This window comes from Trifolium pratense, linkage group LG6 (assembly GCF_020283565.1).
Source record: "Trifolium pratense cultivar HEN17-A07 linkage group LG6, ARS_RC_1.1, whole genome shotgun sequence".
NCBI lineage: Eukaryota > Viridiplantae > Streptophyta > Magnoliopsida > Fabales > Fabaceae > Trifolium > Trifolium pratense.
In genome coordinates this window covers 24,648,409-24,669,986 of record NC_060064.1, presented here as the reverse complement: position 1 = coordinate 24,669,986, position 21,578 = coordinate 24,648,409, and the positions used below count along the sequence as shown (strand labels likewise).

At 33.8% G+C, this 21,578-nt stretch overlaps 2 protein-coding genes and 1 non-coding gene across 4 annotated transcripts; 2 read left to right on the top strand and 1 right to left on the bottom strand.

Annotated features, from left to right (window-relative positions):
- Positions 1 to 130: 130 nt before the first annotated feature.
- LOC123892464 lies at positions 131 to 8,982 on the bottom strand. 2 transcript variants are annotated; one of them, XM_045942244.1, is made up of 24 exons: positions 8,715 to 8,982; positions 8,475 to 8,608; positions 7,688 to 7,772; positions 7,475 to 7,528; positions 7,159 to 7,250; positions 6,935 to 7,038; positions 6,073 to 6,148; positions 5,054 to 5,507; positions 4,638 to 4,976; positions 4,351 to 4,557; positions 4,013 to 4,111; positions 3,852 to 3,924; positions 3,567 to 3,694; positions 3,165 to 3,450; positions 2,667 to 2,908; positions 2,449 to 2,573; positions 2,250 to 2,367; positions 2,089 to 2,144; positions 1,892 to 1,985; positions 1,612 to 1,804; positions 1,408 to 1,479; positions 1,221 to 1,330; positions 1,065 to 1,127; positions 131 to 428 (listed from the first exon to the last, which is right to left on the bottom strand). In XM_045942244.1, the coding sequence occupies exons 1-24, from the start codon at positions 8,760 to 8,762 to the stop codon at positions 321 to 323; spliced, it is 3,360 nt and encodes a 1,119-aa protein (XP_045798200.1). In that variant the 5' UTR covers positions 8,763 to 8,982; the 3' UTR covers positions 131 to 320. The 2 variants fall into 2 exon arrangements, 1 of the variants encoding a protein (XP_045798200.1); XR_006803199.1 differs by lacking the exons at positions 131 to 428; positions 1,065 to 1,127; positions 1,221 to 1,330 and having other exon boundaries at positions 1,612 to 1,808; positions 1,895 to 1,985; positions 8,715 to 8,899.
- A 30-nt stretch (positions 8,983 to 9,012) lies between these two features.
- Positions 9,013 to 9,085, top strand: TRNAA-AGC. The gene has a single exon. It is a non-coding gene; the product is annotated as a tRNA-Ala (tRNA).
- Positions 9,086 to 15,354: 6,269 nt separating this feature from the next.
- LOC123892466 (acyl-coenzyme A oxidase 4, peroxisomal-like) lies at positions 15,355 to 21,562 on the top strand. Its single transcript, XM_045942249.1, has 13 exons — positions 15,355 to 15,562; positions 15,715 to 15,816; positions 16,944 to 17,050; positions 17,414 to 17,491; positions 17,578 to 17,701; positions 17,808 to 17,881; positions 17,961 to 18,020; positions 18,117 to 18,226; positions 18,926 to 19,085; positions 19,518 to 19,594; positions 19,753 to 19,924; positions 20,480 to 20,572; positions 21,277 to 21,562. Exons 1-13 carry the CDS (start codon positions 15,544 to 15,546, stop codon positions 21,400 to 21,402), a joined length of 1,302 nt encoding a protein of 433 aa, XP_045798205.1. The 5' UTR covers positions 15,355 to 15,543; the 3' UTR covers positions 21,403 to 21,562.
- The last annotated feature ends 16 nt before the right edge of the window (positions 21,563 to 21,578 follow it).

The window sequence follows — 21,578 nt, the reverse complement described above, 5'->3', positions numbered from 1 at the left end:
GGTTCATTTGGTTCATGAACCAAGTTTAACGAGTCAATAATCGAACTTCGAACTATCCACGAGTTGGTCCGGTTCATTGCCAGCCCTGGTCATCAGTTTATATTAAACTCTTAAAAGATTCAAATTATGATTACTTTAAGTGCTTCTTCAAAAATTTATATGCCAAAAAAAGAAAGAAGATAATGCTACAAAAGGGGAGAAAATCTCATAACTCAAGGTAACAAAAACATAACCAAAATCCACAAATATATAACACAATATACAAGACAATAAATACACACAATTCATAAGTATATTATTTTCACTATTTTTGTATATGTCTATATTTGCCACCATTTTCTCCTTTCCATGGTCTTGACAAGCTCATTTGCTAATGATGCAAAATTTTCAGCTCCATTTTGCAGGTCTGCCGTGCGTTGGCTTATTCTCTGAATCAAATTGAGCATCAAAAGTGCAGTTTAGCGCCATTTAGACTCACAGTAACGATAATTTCAAACGCAACAATTTGATGACCTTATGTACTATCCATGATTATCACTCAATAACTTAATTGAAGAAACAAACAGTAGCTAAGACTTTTGGAAGAATTTATTTGAACTTATCTTACGACATAAACACTTAAGTGTTTGAAATATCTTATAGAAATACTCCCTTCGATCTCATATATAAGCAAAGATTCCTTTTTCAGGTCCATTGAATAACTGATGTATCTGACCATATTCAATGGACCTGAAAAAGAATCTTAGCTTATATGAGACCAGAAGGAGTGGTTTATTATGTATCTATAAGTTGTTTTGAACATATTCCATAAGCTACTCTAGATAGCTCATTTTTATAATCTGTTTTCAGCAAATGCAATGGATACCCTAATTCCCACTTTGATTGTAGAAATAGTTTAAACATAAGCTCTTAAGTTGTATTATCCAAACACCGCCTTAGTGCGTCATATTCTTTTTATCTGTGTTTTTCATGATTGTTTTGAAGAACTATGTGCAACAATTTTTTCACAAAAACTAAGCAAATTGGCATATTTCTATAGATGCGTATATCGGATAAATTTCTACCTCCAATTTTTCCTGCCTCTCCATAAGCTTGTTTCTTGTTTGAGCGGCAACCGAAGCAGCATCCTGAAATCAACCAATAGGTATATTATTATATATTTTTCTCGTTTAAATCAATAGAGTATGAAAAGAGAGAAAGGAGAAACAGCTTAGCATTACCCCAGTTTTTCTGTAAGCAGCCATAATCTCTTCCGGTGTTCTAACTCTTGGCTTTACATCATCATTAGTCCCACCATGAAATAATTTATCCCTATCATTTTGCAACTTATCTGCAAGCAAAAGGAAGAAAATATTACTAATCTTTGTAATTAAAATATGATACAAATTTCGAAAGCAATTCATTTACCTTTCTGTTTGTTTTTAACATCGGGAGATGAAGTAGATGCTGTAGTTTTAGGCTCATCTATTTGAATGTCATCTGAACCAAAATAGAGCATGTTTTGAGGTTTCCATTTGAGAAATCGAAGTGCAAAAGTATTTAAATTATTATAAACATAAAAAATTATACAAAAAAGAACGGAAAAAATGAAAATGCAGTTTAGCAGTAAACCTATATCAAGCTCCACTTCTTTTTCATCGGTCACTACTGACACTGCTGGAAGCGATTCGGGCAAGGAAGGCTTGAAAAAAATGTCTTCCAAATGACCGAAATTGGAGGTTGAAATTTTAGTCATATTTGCATGAGAGATTTTTCCTGCTTTCAATCCTTTGACGATACCCCCTAGAATCCCCGGCACACTTGTCTGTAACAAAATAGTTACGCTAATTAAACTGTTTTCTACTGTGGAAACAATAGGATACAGAATAAGACATGTCAAAGAAACTAAAACCTGTTTTTTCTTCTGATTTGAAGAGAATGTAAACGCAGCGTCAGCAGCAGCTGCAAGAACTATATCGTGAAGACAAGGCAAACGCTCCAGACTCCTAAAACAAAATCAAATTGTTTGCTCAATCTTTTCTTCCTTGTAACCATATTTTAACTGGTAGTCTACATTGTTAACTCTTCATTACAGAATAACAAACATACCTAAATTCCTTTTCGCTAGCTAGTAATGAGATGAATGCCAATTCAGAACCATTAGCCTGCAAGGTATCAACATAAGATAGGCGCTACGAACACCAAAAAGTGCATGCAGATAAAGAAATGGAATTTTTCACAAATTTGCAAGTTTTTGGAGAGTATTTTACCAGCACAATCTGTCCATTATCATCAGAACACATGGTTTTATCCATGTTCACTTTATAATTCCACCTTAAAATCGATAATAAAGAACTTTCTGTCACCAGTTCCAAATCTGGTAATGATCTGTACATAAAGGACAAAACTGATAAGTTTAGTATTGCAAAGTGAGTTTAATTTTCTAGAATCCATATTGTTTTATTTCACCTTATTTCAAATGTTCCAGTCTGGAGCAATGATAGAATTCCACAAAATTTATCATCTTTCTTCAAAATTGTAGTCCAATAGCAAGGTTTCAAATGTTCTACTTTCCGAATCGATTTTTTGTTTCCCTGTAAGAATATACCATATAAATCAAATTCATTTGCAATAAGACTTGCAATGTGAATATAAATATTACATGAACTGATAATGGAGTACAGGACCTGTATCAATGTTTTTGCGGACAACAAGTGCAATGAATTTTCACAGCAAAGCAGGACAAGTGGATACAAAAGGATTTCCCCGGAGTGCGTGGTTTCTGAAGACGAAAGTTCAGCCTCTGATGAATTTAACCTAGTTGAGCTACTTTCTTGCATAGGCTCTTCAGGATGAGCACCAGAAGTACTCTTCAAGGGTTCCTCCTGCTGCTTTTCATTTGACGCTTCGGAGGTTGAGATGCTATCATCTGGAGAACAAAAATTTCTTAGAATCTATGAAGCACTGACATAGACACGGCATTGATATTGACACCGGTAATAATGTGAGAAAATGGAAGTAAGTGAATATAGCCACATCACATGTGTTGGTATCGTGTCAGTGTCGCCGACACGTGTCGGACACCTGACAACCCTTTAATATAAAGTGTTAGTGCTACATAGCTTAGAATTTTCAATGATATGCAAGAGCAATAAAACTGAATCCATATTGTGTTTTGTACTTGCCTATAACATACATTGAAATTGCAGTTGATTCCTTCATATGAAACGGCCGGCTGGAGATCATTTTACCAGTTTCACCGTCAACTACATTAATTTTTCCACTTCTGGATAAGATAAATAGTATCTCTTCAAGAGATTTGCCTGAAGGTGTTTCTGGTTTCTTTGGACTATTTACAGCACTTTCAAAACATGGTTGTTTCCAAACCATTGAAGTAATTGGTGAGCTTGAGTTAGGTACACCGTCAATCAAGAACAAAACTGACAACGATTTCATATCGCAGACTGCAACCTGGAAAGAAGCAATGTATTCAAGATTAATCAGTTGAAATTTTTTGACATGTCTACTTATGATCGAATTTGCTAACAAAAAAGGAAATGTCAGTTAACTAGTCAGATGATACCCACACGACCACTTAAAAATCCAATAGCAAGTTTGGTTCCAGAATTTGCAAAAGATAATGCTTGTACTGGAAAACCGACAAGAGAAAAAACAGCACTGCAATGAGGTCCTTTTGCTTGTGGAGAATCATGGACTGCATACAAATTTATCAATATAAGTCACGGTAAAATTTTCATTTTAACACACAAATATCATGGTTTTGGAAGTATCATGATAGGGGGGGGGGGGGGGGGGGGGAAGAACTCAAATGAAGAAGGTAGCGTTCTACAATGACTGACAGAATACATCACCTTCATTTTTTGTTTCTGTAACAAGCTTGGTTTTTTTCTCATCAGAGCGGTCTTTAAGGTCATAAATGCGAACCTACAAAAGACATCAAAGCCAAGGATTAAGTATAGGATAATAACGCATTGCCTCAGAATAGAGTAACCAATTAAGAAAGATTTCTGACAAGACCACATTCATTGCCCACAGCCAGAAGTAAGGAAGCGGAACAAAATTCCAATTTTGTCACTGGAGCATTTGATCCAGCCACTTTTACACCAATAACCTACAAAACAGATGAGGTTGGTGAAAAAATAAAGTAAGAGTTTAATTTTGATACACTGTCAAAGTAAAGGGTTTTATACCGTCAATAAATCACAACTAATCACATGTGTGACTTTATAAGTAATTATGATTAAATTAAACGTTTTTAAAGATCTAACGATTACGATTGAATGACTGTATAAAAAATATTTACGCCGACAGTGTATATGAATTAAATCAAAAACATTGTGGAATTCATACCTCTCCTTCTATGTAGCAAATATAAGACAAGATCGGATGTGTGGCATCACACATGAGGACAGATCCATTAGAATAACCAACAAAATAAACTCTCTCAATCGCAGCACCTTTAACTGTGGACAAGTGGCTAGGAACACCCCCAGTTAACGGCCAATTTGAAGAAGAAGCTGAACCAGGTGCTGAGCTAGTTTTCAGAACTGAGGCTACCTAAGATAAACAAAATAAGAAGTTGAAAAACCACAATACGAACAAAGATGAGAAAAAATTACTGGCAGACAAAAAATCACCTCAGCTAGAGTTTTCAATGAGTTTAACTGACTCGGCAACTTGATAAGTTTTGCAACAGTCAAAGATGGATTAGCCATAGGTATTAGTACTGGAAACTCCTGCGCAGATACAGATGCTGTCCTATTCTGCTGAGACGTTAACGCAGACAAGCTGGCATTATTATAATAGTGTATTTGTCCAGGGTTTGTCAGTACAAAAAGCTCATCTTTGCTACTCAAATCCCTTGCTCCTAGACTTGGCAATAAAATCAAATCAGCAAAAGTGCCATTAAGTGTGAGGTCTGCGCGACCGATGCATCTTAATGATTCCATCCCAGATGACCATTCAAGAGTTAAAACCTGTAATGAAGAGACGCGTTAAAGTTTAGGGGGACCAATAAAGACAAACGAAGAAAAATCAATAACAAATAACTCACGGTCAAAACTTCTTCCGATCCAATTTCATCACCACCATAGACAAACAACTGACCAGTAAAGTCGTTATGAGATTTTTGACTATTGGACCACTGCAAGACAATGACGGGGATTCTTCTTTCTGCATTGGACAGTTGTAGCCTAACAACATTTTTAGATGAAGTGGTTTGTTGACCTTTGGAAGGTGCTGCAGATAACAAGTTCCAAAAAAGGATATCTCCGTCTAAGTATCCAACAGCAAGAATGGACCCATCAGAAGATGCCCAACAAAGAGCACTTATCTCTTTGTCGCCCATATTTTGTTCTAAAATATCAGCTGGAAGATTGGTGTCCGTTTCAGTAGAGTTACCATCCCCGTCTTTCAATTGAAGATCCTTTCCACCACCAAGGAACACAATTTTAGCTTCAGAAACATCCCAAAGAATTAGTAGTCCATCTTGAAACGCAATCAACAATCTGCAAAAATATAAAAAAATACAGAATTCATTAGTCATCAAATTGAAAGTGATGAGTATCAGTTTAGGGTTGCGTCTCTCAATAGGCTCTAATACTATGTTGAGAGAGGGAAAACAAGAGAGACATGTAGAGATAGAGATATGATCGCGTCAAATGCTGATGAAAACATTTACCGGCTTGAAATATATTCATCCATCATTCATTCAGAGTTCAAAGATTTAAATATGAATATGACAGAATATAGTTATTGCTTATCAAATAATGTATTGGTGTTTCTTAGAACAATATTCAGCCATGCCAATGACAAACTACACACACTCATTGATTTTCAAGGTTGGCTCTGCAATTTCATCAAATCTAAGAAATAATTTAAAATAATAAACATGGCAAGAAAATTACAAATATGAATGTTAACAAAATAAGTTATATCCGGAAATCTGATTTTATGAAATCGAGCTCTTCAATTGGCATTGCTTTGGTAAATATCAATAAGTAACTATCAAGTCATACTTCCAAGGGCAAAGAAGTAGACTTAAAAAATCTCAGTGAATGACTTATATCTTGCCTGTTCCCAGAAGAATAAGGTTGCGTAAGAATTCCGACAATTGGTTGATCGTTGGACTCTGGAAACCCGGCAGCTTCTATCAAAAGGAACAAAACAATGGCAATGAGTATTTCTGAACACAGAAAACAAAACATTTTTACACATAGAAGCATAGATATGAATAAGAAATTTGGACATAGTAATTACATAATATGTATATTGTATTGGGTCTCAACATTACTGATATGTGTTGTCAACCGCGGTCAATCATATATTGCGGAAAATAGTGGTATTTTCAAACTCCTGTATCCTACAATGCTATAGCCACTATTTAAAAACACTTTTCATTATGTGTATGGCAGAACAATAACTATTTGTTCAAATTTTGCTATGCTATAGTCACTATTTGACAACACTGCGAGAAAAGGAGTTGAAACTAAAGGCTATGTAAGGAGAAATAAAGGGAGGGGTAGAGATCAGTAGTGAGAGCGGAGAAAAAGTAAGTAATAAAAGAAAATTCAATTGTGAGCCCAAATCACAAGTGGCCTCTAAGCATAACTGAATGACAGCTGGCAGCACAAAAATGCCGACGAAGATTGCGGGTGCATAGGGTCATACAAAGGAGAACAGCATTTGAGGAAAAGTTTATGGTTATTGGCCATGGAGAAAATTGATTATTGCGGTCTCTGAATATCTTTTTCTATCTACAATACTATTGTTTTTGTGCTTTCCCAAGTTCTCGGTGAACTTTAGTTCCCATCGAAGTGTCTGTTTGAACATTTATGACTAGTTCAAAAGATCAACGGATTTCATGTATGACTTTACAGAAAGCAAGATATGTATTAATTATTAATCATTGTCACAACATAAAACGAGAAATTACCCCTTAGAAATTTTGCCGATAAATGATTTGATGACTTTGAAAGTTGTCCTTCCTCAGCGTCAAACTTTATCACAGAAAACAAGCCATGCTCATCTCCAACATAACTGCACATTATAATAGAGTAGTAATGTTAATAATCATGTAATCATAACCATTTGCAAATAACTTGTAGGCACAAGAGTTAAACATACAGATATACTAAATTATATATTTCACTAACATACATGAAACGTGAGCCACTAATTACAGAGAAAGCGGTAATATTGGATTCCCATTGTAACGAACAAATAAGGCTCCGATTCTCAAGATTCCAAACCTGCCAAAAAAAAATAACAAGGACTAGGTGAATGGTTTCTATTTAGCCATATAAATCACAAACTATAATGAGCAAGGAAATCAAAGTCAATTGCTTTTGTGATATCAACCATAATTTGATGTACTTAAATTGTTAATTCAATTATAAATGTAATAATGATTCTTTCGAAAATTTACGATGGACTGGGAAAAAGAAAAAAATGAAATCTAGAAAAAGAAATTTACCTGGATATCATTATCATTTAAGACCCCAACTAAATACCCCTGGTTTTGTAGGAACTGCAAGCGCCAAACAAATCTGAACATCAATATTACATTCATATAGAAGCAATTACATTTATCACAAGCTTAGCTAGCTAATATTTTGATAACTTGCTTGATAGAAAATTCAAGAACAACTAACTCTAAATCCATATGAGAAGTGCAAATGCAACCTACCTCCAAGTATTTGTAAGGAAGTTGCTTAGAAGAAATCAAAAGTCCTTCGATATTATCACCGCCAATCACCTTAAGTCTTCCATCCCTACCATTAAACTAAGCAATATTAGTAATTAAATCACCAACAACCTATTATACCATGCATTTTATCGTTATAAATAACTCCTGATATATGCCTTGTTTTCGGTACATCACCAAATTATAAGAATCAAACATTATGGTAAAAATTACAACAATATTTGCCTAATCATGAACCTATGAAGCACTGACAGAGACACAAACAGTCAACACCGGTAAAAATTGAAAAGTAAACACATATGTCAGTTATACATTCCCTTAACAGATTTCTTGCAGCTTATAATGTTCAAATGCGTGTTTATAACCGAAAGAATCAGAAAATGACTCAATACTGCAAAAAAATCTCAGCACCACCCAAAAACTAGAAAAACCTACTCTACTCACTAACAGAACCAAAGCCATCATGGATAATTAGAATAACCCAAGATACCATTTTTCCAAAATTTCTAAGTCTATTCTAACTAACTAACATTTGTTTCATTCAATTAGAGCATTTCAGAATGCAATCACTAAACAACTATAGTATACAAAATTATAAAAACAACAACTTTAAATTACTTATCAATTGTCAAGAACTGTGTAATAAATGGAAAAATGAGTAAAACTATTGTAGCTCACATCACATGCATTGTAATACTAATACACCAAAATCATAAACAATAACAGAATCAACCAATCAATGAGAGAGAGAGATAGAGAATGAACTGACAAAGTCCCAATAGCCAAAAGTCTCTGAATAGGGTCAAAAGCGAGAAGTGAAGAAGAAGATGGAATGCCATAGTGAATCACAATTCTTGGATCCAATTCACTTTGTTGTAAACTACCTTGCTGCAGCAACTTGTGCTGAAAAACAAAAAATAACAACAACCCAAAATCAAAAAGAATCAAAATTTGAAAATCAAAATCGAAAATAACAACAATCCAGAAAGAAAAACAGGATTTTTCTTACGTTTAAATGGTGTTGGACAGCTTTGTGTAACAATTTTTTGGCAAACATGGTTTTTTGATGATGATGTTGTTGTTGTTGTTGTCGTAGGTTATTGTTGTGTTTAAGAATAATAATATGGTATGGTTTGTTGGACTGATTATTCGATGCTTAATCGATTATAATTCAATTTTTGAATTAAAAGAGATGAAAAACTTTGTATTTTGTAGCTCATCTGCGAGTCAATGGAGTAGTAATTTGACATTTTCTTATTTTAAGTTAAATATTATATATTTAATTAATGAGAAGTAAACAACAACATGGGGATGTAGCTCAGATGGTAGAGCGCTCGCTTAGCATGCGAGAGGTACGGGGATCGATACCCCGCATCTCCACCTGTTCGCATTACTTTTTTTTATTGTTATCTCTCTCTTTGCGAAGCATAGTTGAAGGAAGCTACAGTATAACAATTTTCTTGACAGAAAAGCTACTTGTATGGTACAGTAATTAATACTAACTATTTTTTCCATGCATGTGTGATCTAAAATCTTTTTATTTTTGCTTTGATGGAAGTCAAGCTTCTCAGTTCTCACCACAAATATTTCTTATGATTTATCAACAATCAAATGGTTTTTTTATTGAATAAATATAGGATAATTTTTTTAATAAACCGATGAATATATTAAAAAAATATAAGGTGTGTCAAAAAGAGTTACCATACGAAAAGAGTTACAATATAAAAGCCCTCAAAAAATAAAATAAAAATATTAGCTCTGTTTGGTAAAAATAAGCTATAAGCTAGCTAATAAGTAGTAGAATAAAATTAAAGTGTTTAGCAAATTTAGCTTTTGTAAGTATAAAATGACATAAAAGTATATTGTTAGTGGGTAGTTTTTTTTTATAAAATGGTTAGTGGGTAGTTATTATGATTTTAAAAAAATAAAAAATAAAAATAATAAGGGTAAATATGGAATAAATGTAAAAAGCTATAAGCTATTTGAAATAGCATCTCAAGAAACGCTATAAGCTAGTTAGAGAAACTTGTTACCAAACACTTCATGTTTTTATTAAACAAGTTTATAAGCTAGTCAAATAAGCTATAAGTTAGCTTATTGGACTTACCAAACAGTGTCATAAACTCAAAAACTAAGAGTGTCTCAAGTAGGGGTGAATGGGTGATCGCGGTTTGGTTTGGGTTTGAACATAAAAGTTATCCTAACCGCGAGATAAAAATGCATGCGGTTCGGTTTGGTTCGGTTGATTTTTAAAAAGTCATCCAAACCAAACCAATGCGGATTGGTTCGGTTGGTGCAGTTTACCGCATTTCAGTGCCGAACAATTTTAAACATCCAAAAAAGAAACTTGAAGTTCCAAAATAGCATTGTAGTACCAATAAAAATTGTTTATTCAAAATAACACTATAGTATCTTACAATTTTAAATATCCAAAAAAAATAACTTGAATTTCCAAAATAACATCACAGTTACGTTAAAAGTTGTTTATCTAAAATAACATTACAACACCAAAATAACATTACAGTACAAAAAATAAAAACAACTTGAAGTTTCATTAATTTGGTCGACCGACTTGGTAATTGGGCTATGTATATTGGAATATAAATATATAATAGTAACTTAATGCGGTTTTTACGGTATCCGCGGTTTTTGCGATTTTTACGGTTTGCGGTTCAGTAAGAAAGTCATCCAAATACATCTAAACCAAATGCGATTTTCGGTTTGGTTTGGTTTGCGGTTTTACTTTTCGATTGGTTCGGATACGATCACCCCTAATCTCAAGCAAGCAGAAGGATTAATCCATCATTGATTTAAATGAAAACGTAAGTCTTTTTTACGGGCTTTCAACCACCACTAGGACAAAACTTTAATTTTATTTAACAGACATTAGTCAATGTATTTCATTGGAACAATCGATTATTCATTTCCTTCTAAATTAGCCAACAACAAACCACGTTAAAAACTTGGTCGATCATCCTTACCAAACAAAGAATCGTGAAGTTGAAGAGATGGATAATAGCATTGTCAGAAAGACCAAATACACTCCCAACGAATTATACACATCATACCAAATAGCGCCAAAAAAACTCACATTCAAAAAATAAATTCTTAGCACTTTCAGGTTTTCCAGGCCCCTAAGCATGTCATCAAGTCCGCGTTAATAACATCGCAGCGAAACAAATTATCCTTTGTCGGCAACCGATTATCATCAAACAAGCGCCACACAAAGAGAGAGGTTTTACTAGGCACCAACTTGTTCCAAATTAATCTTTGGTCCACTAATGGTTCTACCGGAATCTAATGAGTCAACCAATAACACACCCCATTAACCGAGTAGCCATTAGTTGGATCTAGATTCCATCGCCAACGATCATCCACATTTACCTGTAAATCAATATTAACAAACAAAAGAGAACACTCCTCCACCATCCCCTCTTCCCAAGCAAAGTGTCTCCTCTGCCATTGTCGACCCTCCCTACCTACACCCCAACCTAGCCTTCTCGTCTCAACCACCGGCACATCCTTATTAATCGATAACGAAAATAACATGTTAAACCTCACCTTAAACGACCCTCCCTCCAACCAATTGTCCTTCCAAAATAAAGTATGTTCTCCATTTCTCACCACTCTACTAATATTAGCATCCACCCACAACTAACCCTTTTCCCTCTCTTATACTAGCCAAATCCTTCCACCAAACAGACACCTTAACCCCCCCCCCCCCTCTAAAATAAAACCATCCTACACATCATACTTAGTTACCAACACTTTATACCACAACCCCTCAATTTCCTCCAACATCCTCCACCACCATTTACCTAGAATCGAAATGTTAAACTTTTTAATCCTTCGAACTCCCTAATCACCATTTTCCTTATCTAAACACACCTTATCCCAATTAACCCAACGAATCTTCCTCGCCTCATCACTTCCGCCCCACAAAAAAGATTTAAATAAGAATTCAATGGAAGAAATAATACTTGCAGGAGCTTTGAAGAAGGAAACAAAATAACCGAAAGCGATGACAAGATAGATTTAAGGAGAAACAATCGACCACCCATGGAAAGGTTTTTACTCTTCCAACCAGAAAGTTTCTTTCAAAATTTCTCAATTAGAGGATACCAGAATGATAAGCAACGAGGATTCCCACCAATCAGCAAACCCAAATACAAAAAAGGACACGACCAATCTTACAGTTCGACACAAAAGCAGCATCCACCAACCAAGACCCCTCCACATTCACCCCTATCAAGGAAATCTTATGAAAATTAATTCTAAGGCCAGACATCAATTCAAAAAGAATCAATATTGCTTTCAAAGTTCTAACATTTGCCCAACTCTTCTTGCCCAAAATCAAAGTGTCATTAGCAAACTAAAGATAAGAAATATTGCATCGATCGAGACTCTGAGATTGCACTGAATTTGTAACTTGAAAATAAACCAGTGTCAAACGCAGTCTTCAACATCACATGCAACCCTTCAACAGTAATTAAAAAAAAATGGTGACAAAGGACCACCTTGTCACAAGCCCCGCCTTAACTGGAACTCGTCTGTCGGACACCCATTAACTAAAATTGAAGTCGACGCTGTGCTAATACATTCCATCATCCACCTTCTCCATTTTCCTAGAAAACCCATTTTATTCATCACTGCATCCAAATAGCTTCATTCCACCGAATCATTGGCTTTTTCAAAATCCACTTTAAATAAAGATATAGGATAATTATACTGAATAAAAGGTAAACGTACAATAATATTATGATGGGTAAATAGTGTCATACCCCCTGCAAAATAGGCGAGTTTTGCGTTACCCCCCTGCAAAATATTTTTTTGAGATTACCCCCCTGCAATGTCAAGATTCCTTGCGTTACCCCCCTGGCTCAACAAGTGGGCATATGACATGGACGAATCTTGACGTGGCATGACACGTGGAAATTAATTTATTTTTTATTTATTTTTAATTGCCAACTCATTAATTATTTATTTTTTAATTAAAAAAAAATAAAAAAAAACTTTTTTTTTTAAAGAAACTTTTTTTTACGGTAACTTTTTTTTTAAAGAAATCTTTTTTTTTTAAAGAAACTTTTTTTTTTTAAAAAAACTTTTTTTTAAAGAAACTTTTTTTTAAAGAAACTTTTTTTTTATAGAAATTTTTTTATTTAAAGAAACTTTTTTTTTTTCGTTCCGTTCATATGCAGCGATTGTTCTTCGTTTTCAATTTCAATTTGGGGTTAGGGCAAAGCGATTGTTCATGCATTACTATGTGATTGCAGTTTTTTTTTTGTTACTCTATTATTATTAGTTATTATTATTATTATTAATATTATTATTAGTTTTTTGGTTACTATTATTATTATTAGTTTTTTTTTCATCTTCGTTTTTTTTTTGTTACTCTATTATTAGTTATTATATATATATAAGAATTTTTTTATATATATATAATAACAACTTTTAGTAAAAAAAAAAAAAAACTTTCTTTTAAGTAAGTTCATAAAAATATAACAACTTTTAAGTTTTTTTTTTCATTTTTTTAATTAAAAACCCACATTAATTAATGAGTTGGCAATTAAAAATAAATAAAAAAATAAATTAATTTCCATGTGTCATGCCACGTCAAGATTCTTCCATGTCATATGCCCACTTGTTGAGCCAGGGGGGTAACGCAAAGAATCTTAACATTGCAGGGGGGTAATCTCAAAAAAATATTTTGCAATGGGGTAACGCAAAACTCGCCTATTTTGCAGGGGGTATAACACTATTTACCCTATTATGATTGAATAGTGTTTTGCCCAAATAATGCGAATTTTGGTTTACCTCCTGTAATATTTGTTTTGCGATTCCAACCTTATAATATGAAGATTATGTCATTTTAGTCTCTCACTTAATATATTGAATTATGATTGGACATAAATAATGACATGTCATACTAAATGAAGGGGATAAACCGAAATTCGCTAATATTACAGAGATAAAATAATATTTAATCCAAACAGTTATAAGTCAATATATTCAATGAGAGACTAAAATGACAAAATGAAGTTCACTAAATGCTAGAGAATGTGAAAATCTCAACACGGTCATGTGGAATCTCAACACGGTTGTGCCAGGCAAGTCAGAGAGCACATCCTACGTGCAGAAGCCTGACATGGCCGTGTGGGAGTCAGACACTATCGTGTCATCACCAACTCAGGTGGTTTTCAATTTTTGTCTTTCATTTCCCTTTTTAATGTCCTTCATTTGTAGTAAGATCTCAATGAATGAGGATAGCTACGAAAATCAGATACTTAAGTCTATAAATATAACCTTGTATCATTGTAAAAGTCAATCTCTCCATATTGTAAACGCTTTCAAATTCAATAAAGTTCTTTTTAGTTTAGTCTCGTGTTTTATCATATTTTTCTTTGAGTTGTTGCTGCTCGTGGCCAAGTGTGAGTAGTTCACTTCTATTTTAGTGTCATGGAGAATAGTTTATAGCATGCTCCCTTGATCACGACTTTTGTTGATTAAGATTTCCAACAAGGTGTATCATAAGCTACACGAGTAAAGCTTATTTATCATAGGGCATGAAAGGTGAAGGTCCGAGAGAAGAAGTTGTTGTATGTTCAGATCATAGATTATGACAATGCGTAATGTGTTAATGAGTATTTTAGCAATTATACTAAAATCGTCAAGTAATAAAATAGTAAATAACACCGACTTAACAGAAATTGCTTACCCAACAATTCAATTAAAATAGAAAATGACATATACCAAAACAATTATTTTTTAAGTCGTTTGAAAACTCTTAGGGTGCGTTTGATCTGCTAAAAAATAAGGGACTGGACATGACAACTCCTGCTGTACTGTGTTTGATTTTAAAACTGTTCCTGGTACTGGACAAACTGGGGGCCAAGGGACAGGACAAAACTTGAAATTCTTGGCCCCCACAGAACCACAGGACAACTTTTTGTCCTCATCACAAGTTGTCTAAAATACCAAAATAACCTTTTGTCCACCAAACATCGTACAACACAAAATTTGTTCAATACCTTAAACGTTTGTCTTGTGTTGTTCTGTCTTGTACTGTTCTGTACTGTTCTGTCCAGTATTTATATTTTGCAGTTCAAACGGACCTTTACGTTGAATTTAATTGAAGACAAAGAAAATGAGGTAATACATGCACTAATAAAAATAGTCACTTCTATCGGTAGCTGTGATATTTTATTGACATATTGACATGTACTCCCTCCGGTCCTTTTTATAAGGAACACTTTGAAAAAATCACACAGATTATGGAAACACATTTAACATAGTTATTTTCATTTAATACTTTTATAAATTTAAATTTATTCCATGTATACCCTTATTTAATTACTCTTTATTCAACTAACTTAATTATTTTTAAATTCTCTCTCATAATAAATAAGGACATAAGTGAAATTGAACATTTAAAATATTTGAAAATTGGTCAAAGTTTCTTATAAAAAGGACCAATTTTTTTGCCCTAAGTGTTCCTTATAAAAAGGACCGAAGGGAGTATTATCCACCTTATTATTAATAAAATGCTATAAATATCCTTTGATAAAAGGAAAAAAATGGTATGAACTTACTTATGCCAAAATTAGTATAATCCTAATACTCACAAGCAACAAACATATTATCTTTGTCGTCACTTTAAAAAGGAAAAATAATTAATAGACGTGGAAGATATATACGACATACAGTGTCGTGTAGTCATATTTATTGTCCGTGTTTTCTTTTTCTTCTTCTTGATCATCATCATCAATTTCACTTTTCCCAATACAAACCTACCCAAATCGCTTCATTTCACCCTTTCTCTTCTTTCTTCTTCCACCACCATGACTCGTTCCAATCCAGGTTTCTTTCTTTCACTCCAATTTCCTTCCATTTTCTTTCTGATCTCTTCAATATTTAATATAAATATAATATCATTTTATTTATTATTAAACTATATCATCTTGTTTTGTTGCTAATAATAATAATTGTATATTATGATGATTTTGTTACAGATGATAAGAATGGAAAGATGCCTTCATATTTTAATTTGCCACCACTTGATGTCTCTTTGGCATTTCCACAAGCAACTCCAGCCTCTACTTTTCCTCCTTGTGGTAACTACCTAATAACATCATCACATATGCTTGCATGTTTATGTTCATTCATACATTGGTAGAGGTAAAATTTGACTATCTGTTGTTCCTGTGAGTATAGCTCAATTGGCACAAACATTGCAATATGTAGAGGTCGGTTCAAATCCGTGATTCCCTCCTTATTTAAGCTGTTTGACAAAATATATATATATATATATTTGACTTGTGTCAAAAAATTAATTTTTCAAACTATTAATATATTTGATTACCAAATGTTAGTTGGTTCAGTGGTGATTGACGCTGGACTTGGTAGGGAGGACCACGGTTCGATCCCCCCAACTGCATTTGGGAGGGACTGAAACCACTTGATGCCAAAACTCGCCCCGAACTCTGGACTACTAGGGCCCCTTTCCCCTAGGAACCAGAGGGTGAAAACCCAAAAAAACTATTAATATTTGACATAATTGCAGTTTTGATCTGATACGGATTGAACCTAACTCCACCTCAAAACCATGATTGAAAGGGGAGGATTGTTCAATCCTATATAGACCCTCACACCGGGTTCATGACTTCCAATGTGGAACTCCAAGTTGGGTTCATGAAGTCCAACTTGCACATGGAAATCGGTAACATGATCCCCTATTTTCACTCTCTCGCGGATTTTGACCCTTTTTAAAATCCAAATTTTTGGTCCCTTGGTCAGTTTTTTGAATTCAAAAGTGGTGACATGACAAGTTTTATTGACATGACATAAAATCTACTGACCTAGAATAATCCAGCTGGATTTATAATATACAGGTTTTATGCCATGTTAATAAAAAAGACTAGCTGCAACACCACTTTTAGAACCAAAAAACTGGATTTGAAAAAGGGGGACTAATTTCCTGAGTGAATGAAAATTTATGACCAAAACTGCAATTAAGCGTTAATATTTTGTGCACTTAATAGTTAGTTGAAACTATTAAATGAAACCTTCAATTATAGGAGCCAAATTCAGATATGTGTGTATGTATGTAATGTATTGAAAGTCTGGATTTTCGACAAATATACACTTTGATCTTTATACTGTTAATCTTAGTAATAGTATCTTTATACTGTTTGGAGGATTGACTTACATTTTGTTTTGTGTTGATTGTTGGTAAGTGCAGTTTCAGATTATTTTCAATATGATGACTTGTTGAAACCGGAGGAGAAGGCCATTAGGTTGAAAGTGAGAGCGTGTATGGAAAAAGAAATTGCTCCCATAATGACCAAGGCAAGCTTCTTTTGTTTCTTTTTCTTTTGGTTTTTGCTGTTTTAATGTATTCAAAGTAAGTATATATTTTGGTGCTTTGCGAGTATATTTACAATTGGTAATTTGGTTATGATACATATTAAAATGGTCCTCAAAGATGCTTCTTTGAGGGACCTGATTGTATATTAATTCACGTGTTTGTGTGCGTGTGTGTTTGTTTGTGACTGTGTGTGTGCTGACAAATGAAAGACCAATATTTTATTTGATGTTTGTATCTTTTGGGATGGAGAGTGAAGGAGATTAGTATATATAGTGTATAGTATATTGAAGATTCTATAATGATGTTACCTCTCTTCTTACACTTAATCTCGTGTTTTTTTACAGTATTGGGAGAAAGCCGAATTCCCATTTCATGCTATTCCAAAGCTTGCTGAACTGGGTATTTCTGGTGGCACAATCAAGGTTCACTATTTACGTATTTCCGTTATATTTTGTCTTAGGTCTAAGATAGTTCAAAGAGTTTTTAGCTAGTTGCGATTGATTCTCAGGGTTATGGTTGTCCTGGACTTTCAATAACTGGAAGTGCTATTGCTACGGCAGAAGTTGCTAGAGTTGATGCAAGTTGTTCAACTTTCATTTTAGTTCATTCATCCTTGGCAATGCTCACTATTGGTAATATCGATATTTGTTAATAATAAATCTTTGAATTGTAATTGTTTTGCTAATAGTTATTCATAGTTCCTTACATGTTATATCTTTGATTGACCACAAAGTATAGCATTGTGTGGGTCTGAAGCTCAGAAGCAAAAATATCTACCTTCGTTGGCACAGCTAAAAACTATAGCATGTTGGGTAAACTAACTTCCTTAGATTTGAGTATTTTTGTAATTTTCTGAGGTCACAACTTCTCAAAGAGTTTTTGTTTTGTTAGGCTTTGACTGAACCTGACTATGGAAGTGATGCCAGTGCTTTGAAGACCATAGCAACTAAGGTATAGTGTCTTATTTGTCTTTCTAATGAGACATACTTCACTGTGATCCATTGTTCCATTGTTGAATAATGTAGTCCTTTTCATTGAAAATATCAGGTGGAAGGTGGTTGGATTCTTGAGGGCCAAAAGCGGTGGATAGGAAACAGTACATTTGCTGATTTGTTGGTTATCTTCGCCAGGAATACCTCAACAAATCAAATAAATGGGTATGTGATATGTGTAGTTAGTCCTGTCATTGTTATATCCATATATATATATATATATATATATATATATAGGCATGCTTATATGTGAACTATTAGCATTCTATTTCATCTAAAGCCGGAGATCCGACTATCCGTGAAATTTCATAGACTCTCCTGTACTCTTCCCTAACCCAAAAGAAAATAGAAACGTGGGAATGAATGTGATAATTAACATAGATGTGAATGTTTGGTCTTTGATAAGTGAAGTTTTACCTATTTATGCTCATTACCTGGCTAGAACTTCACAAATCAACTAGAAGATAAGTTCTCTCTTTCTATATTTTTGGGTGCACGTATCGTATTAAGAATATAGCCTGGGAAAACAAATCACGAAACATTTTAGGACCTGTTTTGGCTCGAGAGTGTTTGTTTTTGTGTGTTTTTTTCTTCTATTTGCACTAATAATGAATAAAATGAAACTATGCTTTTACTGTTTTCATCGTTTCCTGTTAAACTGGTCCAAACTACAAACGGATATGGACATAATGTGACATTTTTTAGTAATGACTAGTGAAAATATGAAATGAATGTAACCATTACAATGCTAGATTTTTTTTTGCTTATGTATTTCTTTTAAGCGTTGTATTTTGTTGATGCTTTTATGCCCTGCTTCACAAGTACTCAATGTATTTACATTTTTTTATATACATATTGTTTCAGATATATCGTAAAAAAGGATGCACCTGGTTTAACTGTCACAAAAATAGAGAATAAAATTGGACTTAGAATCGTACAAAATGGTGACATTGTTATGAAGAAAGTTTTTGTCCCTGATGAGGACAGAATAGAAGGAGTAAATTCTTTTCAGGATACAAACAAGGTAACATTTATGTGGTAATTTTCTGCTGTTATTCATATAATAATTGTATGGTTTCAACATTTCAACACCCAATGACTATTAAAAGTTTGGTTCATATAATTTCTATTATTTGATGATGAAGTAGTAGAGCATATACCTGTGTCCTCTTTTAGAGCCAAATGCCATGCCTTTGTAAGCTTCTGCAAGTCTTAGGCTATGAACAAGATCAACATTTGTCTGGTTCTACGGTTAACAGTGCACTAGAATGCTAATGCTGGTTTTTCCTTAGTGGAACGTTTTATTTGTAAATATTGTCACATTTGCTTATGAAAATAAGAACAGCATAATTTCCTTCTTTCCTTCTCTTGGAGATTATATGCATTCTTTACTAGTAATTTTGTCTTTCGTCTGTAAATTACACGTGGCTTATTTGTTTTAGTTATCTTTAAACAGGTACTTGCTGTTTCACGTGTGATGGTTGCTTGGCAACCTATTGGTATATCAATGGGCATCTATGATATGTGTCACAGGTATGTCCTTAGTTAAACAGCACACTTAAAAGAGCGGAACGATAAGAAATAATCGAAGTAACGATACTAATATTTGTCATTAAGAAAATAGCATGCTTATATAATACTTCAACTAAAGCTTTCATTGCATATCATTCTGAATTGTATGTGATTTAAAGGTACCTAAAGGAGAGGAAACAATTTGGAGCACCATTAGCAGCTTTCCAAATCAACCAGCAGAAACTTGTTCAAATGCTCAGTAATGTTCAAGCAATGATTCTTGTTGGTTGGCGTCTATGCAAGTTGTATGAAAGTGGTAAAATGACCCCTGGTCATGCTAGCTTAGGGAAGGTAATTAGTAATAATTTACTCACATCCGTATTCATCCAGTGTTGTCATATAGCGGCGTCATAGCATAGTAGAATTCGGACAAACAAACTGCTATTCATTTCGCGATACGCCATTTAGTACATAGTGTTGTACAGCGCGGTAGCGTAGTGAAATTTGTTGAACAAATTTCTATTCCACGAGATCTTCAATGGCCAGCATTGTAATCACCCGCCCCTACAAAATAAGACATGACCACCTAGTAATAAAAATTCTAGGTGGTTCTAGTAAAAATAAAATAAAATTCTAAGTGGTCTACATTTTTTTTTGGATACTAACTCTCTGGTTCTCAGAGGACTAGAGCCCCTGTAATTCAGAGTGAGGCCGTGAGGTAAGTAAAACTTGACTAAGAATTGTTCCTACCAAAAATCGAACTCGAGTTCTTCCGAACAATTCGTCCTAAGAGGAACTCATTAACCACTTAAGTCTAATTTGTCCTAAGTGGTCTACTTTGTTATTACTATTAATTTCACTTTATTGTGGTAGGTAACTGATAATAAATTGTCAATATTTTTACAGTCATGGATCACCTTGAGGGCAAGAGAAACAGCTGCTTTGGGGAGAGAATTGCTTGGAGGAAATGGAATTTTGTCTGATTTTCTAGTGGCTAAGGTTCTTATCATGCCTACTTATTTAATGTTTATTTTGTTCATTCTCCATTCTAATCTATAGATTTAATTGTGGTAATGTATAATTGTTTTTAGTAAGATATTATAAATTCCAAAGTCCTCACCAAAAGTAAAAACTCCAAGGTCCGAGAATGAATTTTATTAAAATGAGTGGATGCTGATAATAGTATATAGCCCCTGCATGAAATTTATGATAACAATAAATGAGGTTTTTGGATAAGGATGGAATTGTGGGCCAATTGCATCATAATGATCATCTCATATCCATTCAAACTGCCCAACTTCCTCTTCACACCAAGACCTATGAACCTACCTCATGCTATCTACTTATGGCTTTACTTGATTTGTTGGTGAAGGCTTTTAGTAGGGTATAATTAAATTGGATTTGATCAAGAACAAGCTTGCATAATTAAATTGGATTTGATCAAGTACAAGCTTGCAGAATATGACTACCAGTGCCACTAGACATCCTTAGTGCCTCTATACTTTAGAAGTGATAATCACATTTTTTAGCACTGAGAATAGGTTTATGTCGCTTTTAGTTGCATTTAATCAGAAGTGTCGTGCTAAATGTAATTACATGTGTCAGTGTTCGAACACGCTTTTAATCAGAAGTGTCTGTGCAGGTTTAATATTGGATATTTTGTTATCTGACATCTTTTCTACTGTACTTCTCTAACTTTGCAGGCATTTTGTGACTTAGAACCTATCTACACCTACGAAGGCACGTATGAAATCAATACTTTGGTCACAGGAAGAGAAGTTACTGGGTTTGCCAGCTTTAAGCCAGCTACACAAAGAAGTAGAATGTGAAAATCTATAAGTGTTCCTCTAAAAACAGAAGCATATTTTGTAATCAAGTACCAAAAACAGAAGCATTCAATAATTCCAATAATAGTTGTAAAATGTTTGGATAGGTTACACAAAACAGTGAAATAAAAGAAGTAATGATATTGGATATTCTTGAAATCTACATCTCTTTTTCTTTT